This window comes from Chiloscyllium punctatum, chromosome 31 (assembly GCF_047496795.1).
Source record: "Chiloscyllium punctatum isolate Juve2018m chromosome 31, sChiPun1.3, whole genome shotgun sequence".
NCBI classification, from domain to species: Eukaryota; Metazoa; Chordata; class Chondrichthyes; order Orectolobiformes; family Hemiscylliidae; genus Chiloscyllium; species Chiloscyllium punctatum.
The window spans coordinates 72,452,908-72,466,117 of record NC_092769.1 but is presented as its reverse complement, the minus strand read 5'-3'; the positions used below and the strand labels follow the sequence as shown (position 1 = coordinate 72,466,117).

Genomic DNA, 13,210 nt, shown 5'->3' with positions numbered 1-13,210 from the left:
CCAGACCAGGAGAGGGTCTTGCAAGTGCACACGTTTGCTCACAAAATGCGGGCGCCGCTCGAATTCAGTTGCCCGCCCCTAATTGTACACGGGAAGGTGGTGGCCAGCTGCAGCCCTGAGCAGGAAGTGTGGTGGTTGGGAGGGGAGCAAGGAGCACAGGGTGGGGGGGGGTGTAGGGAGTGCCATTCAGGGGAGGGAGTCACAGAATTCAGACCCAGTGACAGCAAAGGTCTGTCCCTTATATATCCAAGTCAGGATGGTGTGTGGCTCAGAGGGGAGGGGGTGTTCCTGTATATCTGTTGCCCTTTGCCCCAAGAGAGGATTTTGCAGACCGAAGGTGAGCTATGGGATCCTGCTCCCTTTGAGTCGGGGTGGCATTTGTTACAAGTCCAGACCTATAGTGTTCAAGTTAAGATGTGAATTACGTTAAACTAAGGTGAAATGGAGTGAGTTGAATCTGAAGTTGTTCAATGGAATAAGAGGGAAATGTTGCAACAAATGAATGTTTTGCACTGAGGACTGGCACCCAGAGCGTAAAATAAAGAAGGGTTTGTTCGTTTAAATTCTGAGTTGACTCCCAGTCACACATGGGAAGGTGATCTGGGGAAAAGGTTTGAGTGCTCCTTTTTGGAGTACAGCACAGAACAGACCTTTCAGTCCATGCCACTGAGAGATCCTAAACTAATCCACTATTTGGCCCACATCCCTCTAACCCCTTCCTATTCATGTACCCATCCAGTTGCCTTTTTAATGTTGTCATTGTACCAGTCTCCACCACTTCATTCCACACACACACACCACTCTCTGCGTGAAAAAGTTGCCCCTCAGGTCCCTTTTAAATCGTTCCCCTCTCACCTTAAACCTATGCCCTCTGATTTTGGACTCCCTTACCCTGGGAAAATGACCGTGACAATTCACCCTGTGCCCTCATGATTTTATAAAGGTCACCCCTCAGCCTCTGACGCTCCTGGGAAAGTGGCCCAACTCTATTCAGTCTCTCCCTCTAGCTCAAACCCTCCAACATTCTTGTATATCTTTTCTGAACCAAGATTTCCTTTATTTTTACAATCCATTCTCTTTGAAATAATAGTCATCATTCCATTTGCCTTATTTAATAACTACTGAACTTGCATGCTAACAGATTTTTTTATTATTTATGCATAACAGTCCCAAATTGTGGCTTTCTGCAGTCTTTCTCTGTTTTATGAAAATCCAGCTCTCCTGCTGTTCTTGCCAAAGTGCACAAACTCATATTTTTCCACACTGTATTCCATCTGCCCACTCACTTCACTGGTCTAAATCCCACTGCAGGCTGTTTGTGTTATCCTCAGACCTTGTCCTCCCACCTATTTTGTAATCTCAGCAAAAGTACATTCACTTTTCTCATCTGCATTCCCTCTTCCACCATTGTTTCAATGAATTAAATATATCAGGAATCTGACACATACCTCAGATGTTTAATGGGAAACTGGACAAGCACACAAAGCAGTAAGGAACAGAGAGATAAGTTTTTTTTTCATGGGAGCCAGGGAAGCTAGCCATTTGGATACAAGATTGGCTTGAAGGTAAGAGAGAGAGGGTGGTGGGGGAGGATTGCTTTTTGGACTGGAGGCCTGTGACCAGTGGTGTGCCGCAAAGATCGGTGAGGGGGCCACTGCTTTTCATCATTAATGTAAATCATTTGGATGTGAATATAGGAGGTATGGTTAGTAAGTTTGCAGATGATACCAAAAGTGGAGGTGTATTGGACAGCGAAGAAGGTTATCTCTGAATACAACAGGATCTTGGTCAGATGGGCCGAGGAGTGGCAGGTGGAGTTTAATTTACATAAATGTGAGGCAAATCAGAGCAGGATTTATACACTTAATGGTAAAGTCCTGGGGATTGTTGCTGAACAAAAAGATCTTGGAGTGAAGGTTCATACTTCCTTGAAGGTGGAGTCACAGGTAAACAGGATAGCACAGAAGGTGTTTGGTATACTTGCCTTTATTGGTCAGTGCACTGACTATAGGGGTTGGGAGATCATATTGTGGCTGTACAGGACATTGGATAGGCCATTTTTGGAATACTGCATTCAGTTCTGGTCTTCCTGCTGTCGGAAAGATGTTGTTGAACTTGAAAGGGTGCAGAAAAATATTTACAAGGATGCTGCCTGGGTTATTGAGTTTGAGGTATGGGAAAAGGATGGGACTATTTTCCCTGGAATGTTGGAGGCTGAGAGGTGACCTTTTGGAGGTTTATAAAATCATGAGAGACATGGATTGGGTGAATAGCTAAGGTCTTTTCCCAGAGTAGGGGAGTCTAAGACTGGAGGGCGTTGGATTAAGGCAAGAGAAAAGGAACCTGAGGGGCAACTTTTTCACGCAGAGGGTAGTGTGTGTATGAAATGAGCTGCCAGAGGAAGTGGTACATTTATAACATTTAAAAGGCATCTGGATGGGTACATGAAAAGGAAAGGTTTAGAGGGATATGGGCCAAATGCTGGCAAATGCGACCAGATTAATTTAGGATATCTGGTCGGCATGGACGAGTTGGACTGAAGGGTCTCTTTCCATGCTGTAAAACCCCATGAATCTATAAATTGGCTGAGTGAGATGTGGTTTGTATGGAGTGCACTGAGCAGATGGGCTGAATGGCCTGCAGTTTCGATGATCGGAAACCGATGCTGGGTGAGGAGGTTTCTAATCAATCCCCACATTCAGTGCGACTCAGGCCGGCACAGGAAGGAGCTGAGCCAGATACCCAGGAAGGGCACCAGCATTGGTGGGAACACCAGGAACTCCGGAAGCAATGAACCCTATTCCAGAGAGGAAGGGATGAGAGATGATCTCAGATCATGACCGTAACCCACCAGCAACTTGAAAATACTCACACGGTGCAACCTGAGGAGCCATTTTGGGGAAACGAAATGGAAATTTAGAACATTCCAACAGCAAGTGTCCTCACTGTTGAGGAGATGGGTGGTAACAGGTGTGTGGTTTTGAATGACACGCCTAGCATTTAACCGAGGCAGTCCCTGACATGCCTCAGTGGTGTGCGCGCACTCACCCCTGACTCAGCGAATTGTGGGTTCGAATCACACGCAATTCCCTCACGGGCGTCACTGGCTAGGCCACCATTTGTTGCCCATCCCCAGTTGCCCAGAGGACAGCTGAGAGTCAACCACATCGCTTTGTGGGTCTGGGAGTATTGGAGGAACTGTGGGGGAGGGGTGGGGAGCAAGTTGATCTCGAGGCTGAGATTCTGTGAGATTGGGAACGGGCTCCCTGGAAAAGTGAGCATGGGCTGATCCCGCCAAGGGTTTTGGAAGGGTTGGAGTTCACCAAGAGTGTGTGTTTGTGTGTGTGTGAAAGTGTGTGTGTGTGTGTGTGTGTGTGTGTGTGTGTGAGAAAGTGTTTGTGTGTGTGTGTTTGCATGTGTGTTTGTGTGTCTATGTGCATTTGTATGTGTGTGTGTCTGTGTGTGTGCGTGTGTATGTGTGGTTGGGAATTCTGTGGACAGTGGGTAGGCTGTTAACTGGAAGTCATAGTCCTAATATTTCTGTGTTGGTTATGTCAAGCTAAAAACAGCAAAGAAATAAATTATCTCAACATAGGAACGCCGGATTTAGGCCATTCTGCCCCTATTAGTCTGGTTGTGGCCTCAATTACACTTTCCTCACAACCTAGTGCCCCTGATGTAACCTCCCTCCTGTCACCACTAGCAGCTGATGGTGCTGCCATCTGCAGGTCACTGGCTCAACTGAGTGTTTAAAAACCTGTTAATTAGCTCGGCAACATCCAAGACAAAGCAGCCCTATTGGATGGCGCCAACATCCACTCCCTCCACTACTGATTCACAGTTGCAGCAGTGTGTGCCCTCTGCAAGATGCACTCATCAAGGCTCCTTTAACAGCAAACTCTGGCCGCTCCCATCTAGAAGGGCAGCAGACAAACGGGAACACCAGCCCCCTGAAAGTTCCCTTCCGAGCCACTCACCATCCTGACTTGGAAACATATCGGCTGTTCCTTCACTGTCGCAGGGTCGGAAATCCTGGAACTCCCTCCCTACAGCCAAACCCATTTACAACCAACACACCCAGGGCTATGGCAGTATGTGGGCCTGAACTCTACCAAAGAGCCCGCGTGACCGCTGACCTCGCCGATTCCCATGAGAAGGAAAGGAGTGCCGCTCACCATCTTCGGCAAGGTTTCCTGAAAGCAGCGGCCCAGTTTCTTCTGTGAGGTGGGGAGGGTCCTGGGCGGGTAATGGTTGACCTTCTGCACGGGTTGGTGGTGGACCAGGATCGGCTGGTGCAGTAGGTTCTTCTGCTCTCCCAGGTAGCTGCCCAGGCTGGAGACCCCGTGGATCTGCACCATGGCTTCCGCAGGATGCTTGACGTGCAGGTTTATGACAGGCTGTGGCTGTGCTGGAATAGCGAGAGACACCCTAATCAGTTATGGCCTTGGGGGAGACGGGGAAATTAAAATAGTGACGTTTCGCTCTGGTCACATTGGTGAGGCCACCCAAGTCTGGGGCACTTTGCGTCTTGTTATTGAAGGAGGACTGTCTGGGTAAGGAATCCGTACACTGTAGATAGAGGCTGTTCAGCCCACTGTACCCTCTATCGGATATCTCACCCCAATAATTAGACGTTAACCATGGCTCATCTGCCTGCACTTCCCTGGACAGGACAGGGTAACTTTTAGCATGGTCAATGCACCTAACCTGCATATCTTTGGCCTGTGAGAGGAAACTGGAGCACCCAGAGGGCACAGACATGAGGATAATGTGTAAACTCTGCACAGATAGTAGCCCGAGGGTGGAATTGAACCCAGGTCCCTGACGTGGTGATGCAGCAATGCTAACCACCGAGCCATGGTTCTCCTGAATTTCCAACTGAATTTATTAGCCTGTATTATATTGTCCAGAGCTCTAGTAATCAATTAACGAATCAGTTAGGGTGATGATGGCCCTAGTATTGTCACTAGACTGCGAATCCAGAGACCTAGGTAATTAGCTGGGTTCAAATCCTGCCATGGCAGATGGTGAAGTTTGAGTTCAATTTTAAAAATCTGGACTTAAAATGTCTACTGATGACCATGAAACCACTGCAGAAGTTGCTGGAAAAGCTCAACAGATCTGTCAGCATCTGTGAAGAGAAATCAGAGTTAATGTCTCAGGTCTGGTGACCCTTCCTCAGAACTGGAGAAGAGTCACCAGACCCAGTCATTAATTCTGATTTCCCTTCACAGATGCTGCCAGGCCTGCTGACCGTTTCCAGAAATTTCTGTTTTTGTTTCTGTTTTACAGTATCCACAGTTTAGATTAGATTACTTACAGTGTGGAAACAGGCCCTTTGGCCCAACAAGTCCACACCGCCCCGCCGAAGCGCAACCCACCCATACATTTATCCCTTCACCTAACACTACGGGCAATTTAGCATGGCCAATTCACCTAACCTGCACATCTTTGGACTGTGGGAGGAAACCGGAGCACCCGGAGGAAACCCACACAGACACGGGGAGAATGTGCAAACTCCACACAGTCAGTCGCCTGAGTCGGGAATTGAACCCGGGTCTCTGGCACTGTGAGGCAGCAGTGCTAACCACTGTGCCACCGTGCTGCCCACTTTTGGATTTTAACCAATGAAACCATTGCTGATTATTGGAAAAGCCCATCTGGGTCACTAGCGTCCTTTAGGGAAGGAAACTGCCACCTTTACCTTGTCTGGCCTACATGTGACTCCAGACCCATAGCGATGTGGCTGACTTTTAACTGTGTACTGGGCAACTAGGGACAGGGCTATAAATGCTGGCCTAGCCAGTGATGTCCACATCCTGCGAGTGAATAAATTTATAAAAATGGCCACATAAGATGGATAAAAAAACACACTTAAGAGCTACTTTGGATGGGATAGTGGCTCAGTGGTTAGCACTGCTGCCTCCCAGCGCCAGGGACCTGGGTTTGATTCCAGATTCAAACGACTATCTGTGTGGAGTTTGTACATTCTCCCTGTGGCTGTGTGGGTTTCCTCCGGGTGCTCTGGTTTCCTCCCACAGTCCAAAAATGTTTAGGTTAGGGCGAGTTGGCCATGGGAAATTGCCCCGTTGTGTCCAGGGGTGTGCAGGCTAAGGTAGGTTAGCCATGGGAAATGCAGGGGTACAGGAAAAGGATGGGGGGGCTGGGTCTGGTTGGGATGTCCTTTGGAGGACTGGTGCAGAGTTGATGGACCGAATGGCCTCTCTATGATAGCTGTCCAATGGCTCCTTCACCTGTATGCATGAATTTCTAGACAAGAGAAGGACAGAGGTCCGCCCACTCTGCTTTCTATCTACCCTGCCATCACATGGTACAACAATAATGGAGGTGTTGACAATGAATGAGTCAAGAGACAATGGGGGTGAGGAAGGCTCCAGAGGTGCATGGCTTTGGGAACTAAGCTACAATTCCCTTCTGGAGTTACAGGTTTGGGTGGGATGCTCCTCAGAGGGTTGGTGCAGACTCAATGGGCTGAACGGCCTCTTTCTGTACTGTTGGGATTCTACAAAATCTGCCGTATGGGTTTCTGCTGGATGCTCCAGTTTCCTCCCACAGTCCAAAGATGTGCAGCTTAGGGTGGATTGGCTGTGCTTAATTGCCCCATTGTGTCCAGGGATGGACAGGCCATGTGAGTTAGCCATGGGAAATGGAGGATCACAGGGAAAGGATTGGTGGCTTGTTTTGGGTGAGATGTTCTTCGATGGGCCGAATGGCCTCTTTCCGCACTGTCGGGATTCTATGATGGATTCGCTCGATCATTTCACTGACAGAGTTGGGATCTCGCTCCATGTGCTGATCTGAGGAAACCTTTGAGTACAATATTTTTGCAACACTGCTTCACGTGGGTCGACCCACTGAAGCCTGACCTGACGGAATACTGCGGACCGTTTCCGCAAATGAGGAAAGAAAGAGAGTCCGATACCTTCCGGTCTGTGCTGAGGTCCTCTAGAACTCACGATTCTGTAGCTGTACTTACCCGGGGAATGGTCCCCGGGACCCTGCGAGTCCGGGGTGAGCTGGAGGGTGAAGACCGAGTGTTTGTAGGCTTCGGAGGCCTTGTCCGGGAGCTGCTCGCCTGCCTGCGGCTGGTGAGGCTGGCCCTGCCCGCTGACCGCAATCTGGCAGAACTTGCCGGTGAAGTTGGACGGGCAGTGGCATCGGTTCCTGGAGCTGCATTGCCCTCCGTTCATGCAGGGGAGCGGGCACACCACTGGAAATTCAACAGAAGAAAGAACAATTAGCCCTGAGATAACAAAATCTGATCCTTCTGTTCCTTAACGGCAGACCTCTGTTCTCTGCAGTAAAAGTGAAGAGCTGCTTGGAGAAAGTCTAAGAATTAGCTTTTGGGGATGACAGCTGGACTGAGAGGGGGCTCCTTTCTCCAGACTAGGGAAGGCCACAGCCTGAAAGATTTTGTTGAATTTCAAACGGGTACAGTCAGATAGACACAAGGAAGATGTAGGCCAGACCCAAACTTGGATAACATAACATTGTGCAGTGGTATAGTCACTGGATTAACAATTGAGGCCAATGTTATGGGGATGTGGGTTCAAATTCTATCATAACAAATGGTGAAATTTGAAGTTTTTTTTAAAGGAAGTTATTCTGGAATCAAAATGTTGGTAAGATGGTGACGCAAGCTGCCAACTGTTGTAAGAGTACACCCATCTGGTTCATACCCCTTTCATGAAGGTGTTCTGCTGTGACTACATGGACTCGAGACGCACAGTAATATGGTTGACTCTTAACCAAACTCAGCAATAACAGAAACACAGTTATATCAGTTGTACACAATGGCCCCTGAGAAAAAGATTGAGGAGATAGAGATACAAAATCAGGTCAAGACCAGGACAAAGGAAATTTTGTCCTGTTAGGAACTCTCTAAAGTTGCAGAATAAGCGACCTTCACAATGATGAAAATACAATCACAGTACAGAGACACAGAGAGTACAGATACACAGAGAGGAATCTACACCCTGAGTGGAGTTAGATGTTACACAGTGAGTGGCCCGTACCCTGCTGAATAAACACTGACTCTGTACAGTTACACAGTGAGTGACCCTTACCCTGCTGAATAAACACTGACTCTGTACAGTTACACAGTGAGTGACCCTTACCCTGCTGAATACACCCGGACTCTGTACAGTTACACAGCGAGTGACCCTTACCCTGCTGAATAAACACTGACTCTGTACAGTTACACAGTGAGTGACCCTTACCCTGCTGAATAAACACTGACTCTGTACAGTTACACAGTGAGTGACCCTTACCCTGCTGAATAAACACTGACTCTGTACGGTTACACAGCGAGTGACCCTTACCCTGCTGAATAAACACTGACTCTGTACAGTTACACAGTGAGTGACCCTTACCCTGCTGAATAAACCCTGACTCTGTACGGTTACACAGTGAGTGACCCTTACCCTGCTGAATAAACACTGACTCTGTACGGTTACACAGTGAGTGACCCTTACCCTGCTGAATAAACCCTGACTCTGTACAGTTACACAGTGAGTGACCCTTACCCTGCTGAATAAACACTGACTCTGTACAGTTACACAGTGAGTGACCCTTACCCTGCTCAATAAACCCTGACTCTGTACAGTTACACAGTGAGTGACCCTTACCCTGCTGAATAAACACTGACTCTGTACAGTTACACAGTAAGTGACCATTACCCTACTGAATAAACCCTGACTCTGTACGGTTACACGGTGAGTGACCCTTACCCTGCTGAATAAACCCTGACTCTGTACAGTTACACAGTGAGTGACCCTTACCCTGCTGAATAAACCCTGACTCTGTACAGTTACACAGTGAGTGACCCTTACCCTACTGAATAAACCCTGACTCTGTACAGTTGCACAGTGAGTTACCCTTACCCTACTGAATAAACCCTAACTCTGTACAGTTACACAGTGAGTGACCCTTACCCTGCTGAATAAACACTGACTCTGTACAGTTACACAGTGAGTGACCCTTACCCTGCTGAATAAACCCTGACTCTGTACAGTTACACAGTGAGTGACCCTTACCCTGCTGAATAAACACTGTCTCTGTACGGTTACACAGCATGTGACCCTTGCCCTGCTGAATAAACCCTGACTCTGTACGGTTACACAGAGAGTCACCCTTACCCTGCTGAATAAACACTGACTCTGTACAGTTACACAGCAAGTGACCCTTACCCTGCTGAATAAACCCTGACTCTGTACGGTTACACAGTGAGTGACCCTTACCCTGCTGAATAAACACTGACTCTGTACAGTTACACAGCGAGTGACCCTTACCCTGCTGAATAAACACTGACTCTGTACAGTTACACAGCGAGTGACCCTTACCCTGCTGAATAAACACTGACTCTGTACAGTTACACAGTGAGTGACCCTTACCCTGCTCAATAAACCCTGACTCTGTACAGTTACACAGTGAGTGACCCTTACCCTGCTGAATAAACACTGACTCTGTACAGTTACACAGTGAGTGACCATTACCCTACTGAATAAACCCTGACTCTGTACGGTTACACGGTGAGTGACCCTTACCCTGCTGTATAAACCCTGACTCTGTACGGTTACACAGTGAGTGACCCTTACCCTGCTGAATAAACACTGACTCTGTACGGTTACACAGTGAGTGACCCTTACCCTGCTGAATAAACACTGACTCTGTACGGTTACACAGTGAGTGACCCTTATCCTGCTGAATAAACACTGACTCTGTACGGTTACACAGTGAGTGACCCTTACCCTGCTGAATAAACACTGACTCTGGACGGTTACACGGTGAGTGACCCTTACACTGCTGAATAAACCCTGACTCTGTACAGTTACACAGTGAGTGACCCTTACCCTGCTGAATAAACACTGACTCTGTACAGTTACACAGTGAGTGACCCTTACCCTGCTGAATAAACACTGACTCTGTACGGTTACACAGTGAGTGACCATTACCCTACTGAATAAACCCTGACTCTGTACGGTTACACGGTGAGTGACCCTTACCCTGCTGAATAAACCCTGACTCTGTACAGTTACACAGTGAGTGACCCTTACCCTGCTCAATAAACCCTGACTCTGTACAGTTACACAGTGAGTGACCCTTACCCTACTGAATAAACCCTGACTCTGTACAGTTGCACAGTGAGTGACCCTTACCCTACTGAATAAACCCTAACTCTGTACAGTTACACAGTGAGTGACCCTTACCCTGCTGAATAAACACTGACTCTGTACAGTTACACAGTGAGTGATCCTTACCCTGCTGAATAAACCCTGACTCTGTACAGTTACACAGTGAGTGATCCTTACCCTGCTGAATAAACCCTGACTCTGTACAGTTACACAGTGAGTGACCCTTACCCTGCTGAATAAACACTGACTCTGTACAGTTACACAGTGAGTGACCCTTACCCTGCTGAATAAACCCTGACTCTGTACAGTTACACAGTGAGTGACCCTTACCCTGCTGAATAAACACTGACTCTGTACGGTTACACAGTGAGTGACCCTTACCCTGCTGAATAAACACTGACTCTGTACGGTTACACAGCAAGTGACCCTTACCCTGCTCAATAAACCTTGACTCTGTACGGTTACACAGTGAGTGACCCTTACCCTGCTGAATAAACCCTGACTCTGTACAGTTACACAGTGAGTGACCCTTACCCTGCTGAATAAACACTGTCTCTGTACGGTTACACAGCATGTGACCCTTGCCCTGCTGAATAAACCCTGACTCTGTACGGTTACACAGAGAGTCACCCTTACCCTGCTGAATAAACACTGACTCTGTACAGTTACACAGCAAGTGACCCTTACCCTGCTGAATAAACCCTGACTCTGTACGGTTACACAGTGAGTGACCCTTACCCTTCTGAATAAACACTGACTCTGTACAGTTACACAGCGAGTGACCCTTACCCTGCTGAATAAACACTGACTCTGTACAGTTACACAGCGAGTGACCCTTACCCTGCTGAATAAACACTGACTCTGTACAGTTACACAGTGAGTGACCCTTACCCTGCTCAATAAACCCTGACTCTGTACAGTTACACAGTGAGTGACCCTTACCCTGCTGAATAAACACTGACTCTGTACAGTTACACAGTGAGTGACCATTACCCTACTGAATAAACCCTGACTCTGTACGGTTACACGGTGAGTGACCCTTACCCTGCTGTATAAACCCTGACTCTGTACGGTTACACAGTGAGTGACCCTTACCCTGCTGAATAAACACTGACTCTGTACGGTTACACAGTGAGTGACCCTTACCCTGCTGAATAAACACTGACTCTGTACGGTTACACAGTGAGTGACCCTTATCCTGCTGAATAAACACTGACTCTGTACGGTTACACAGTGAGTGACCCTTACCCTGCTGAATAAACACTGACTCTGTACGGTTACACGGTGAGTGACCCTTACCCTGCTGAATAAACCCTGACTCTGTACAGTTACACAGTGAGTGACCCTTACCCTGCTGAATAAACACTGACTGTGTACGGTTACACCGTGAGTGACCCTTACCCTGCTGAATAAACCCTGACTCTGTACAGTTGCACAGTGAGTGACCCTTACCCTACTGAATAAACCCTAACTCTGTACAGTTACACAGTGAGTGACCCTTACCCTGCTGAATAAACACTGACTCTGTACAGTTACACAGTGAGTGATCCTTACCCTGCTGAATAAACCCTGACTCTGTACAGTTACACAGTGAGTGATCCTTACCCTGCTGAATAAACCCTGACTCTGTACAGTTACACAGTGAGTGACCCTTACCCTGCTGAATAAACACTGACTCTGTACAGTTACACAGTGAGTGACCCTTACCCTGCTGAATAAACCCTGACTCTGTACAGTTACACAGTGAGTGACCCTTACCCTGCTGAATAAACACTGACTCTGTACGGTTACACAGTGAGTGACCCTTACCCTGCTGAATAAACACTGACTCTGTACGGTTACACAGCAAGTGACCCTTACCCTGCTCAATAAACCTTGACTCTGTACGGTTACACAGTGAGTGACCCTTACCCTGCTGAATAAACCCTGACTCTGTACAGTTACACAGTGAGTGACCCTTACCCTGCTGAATAAACACTGTCTCTGTACGGTTACACAGCATGTGACCCTTGCCCTGCTGAATAAACCCTGACTCTGTACGGTTACACAGAGAGTCACCCTTACCCTGCTGAATAAACACTGACTCTGTACAGTTACACAGCAAGTGACCCTTACCCTGCTGAATAAACCCTGACTCTGTACGGTTACACAGTGAGTGACCCTTACCCTTCTGAATAAACACTGACTCTGTACAGTTACACAGCGAGTGACCCTTACCCTGCTGAATAAACACTGACTCTGTACAGTTACACAGCGAGTGACCCTTACCCTGCTGAATAAACACTGACTCTGTACAGTTACACAGTGAGTGACCCTTACCCTGCTCAATAAACCCTGACTCTGTACAGTTACACAGTGAGTGACCCTTACCCTGCTGAATAAACACTGACTCTGTACAGTTACACAGTGAGTGACCATTACCCTACTGAATAAACCCTGACTCTGTACGGTTACACGGTGAGTGACCCTTACCCTGCTGTATAAACCCTGACTCTGTACGGTTACACAGTGAGTGACCCTTACCCTGCTGAATAAACACTGACTCTGTACGGTTACACAGTGAGTGACCCTTACCCTGCTGAATAAACACTGACTCTGTACGGTTACACAGTGAGTGACCCTTATCCTGCTGAATAAACACTGACTCTGTACGGTTACACAGTGAGTGACCCTTACCCTGCTGAATAAACACTGACTCTGTACGGTTACACGGTGAGTGACCCTTACCCTGCTGAATAAACCCTGACTCTGTACAGTTACACAGTGAGTGACCCTTACCCTGCTGAATAAACACTGACTGTGTACGGTTACACCGTGAGTGACCCTTACCCTGCTGAATAAACCCTGACTCTGTACAGTTACACAGTGAGTGACCCTTACCCTGCTCAATAAACACTGACTCTGTACAGTTACACAGTGAGTGACCCTTACCCTGCTGAATAAACCCTGACTCTGTACGGTTACACAGTGAGTGACCCTTACCCTGCTGAATAAACCCTGACTCTGTACAGTTACACAGTGAGTGACCCTTACCCTGCTGAATAAACCCTGACTCT

At 47.7% G+C, this 13,210-nt stretch overlaps 1 protein-coding gene across 3 annotated transcripts in view; it reads right to left on the bottom strand.

Annotated features, from left to right (window-relative positions):
* The window catches only part of ltbp3 (latent transforming growth factor beta binding protein 3), a 189,821-nt gene that overhangs the window by 87,110 nt on the left and 89,501 nt on the right, over positions 1–13,210 (bottom strand). For 2 of the 3 annotated variants that reach the window (XM_072551024.1, XM_072551025.1), the window contains exons 2-3: positions 6,944–7,231; positions 4,176–4,408 (exon numbers count right to left, since the gene is read on the bottom strand). In XM_072551024.1, coding sequence (XP_072407125.1) covers positions 4,176–4,408; positions 6,944–7,231 — 521 coding nt within the window. The remainder of the gene's footprint in view (positions 1–4,175; positions 4,409–6,943; positions 7,232–13,210) is intronic. The other variant, XM_072551026.1, reaches the window with a different exon arrangement.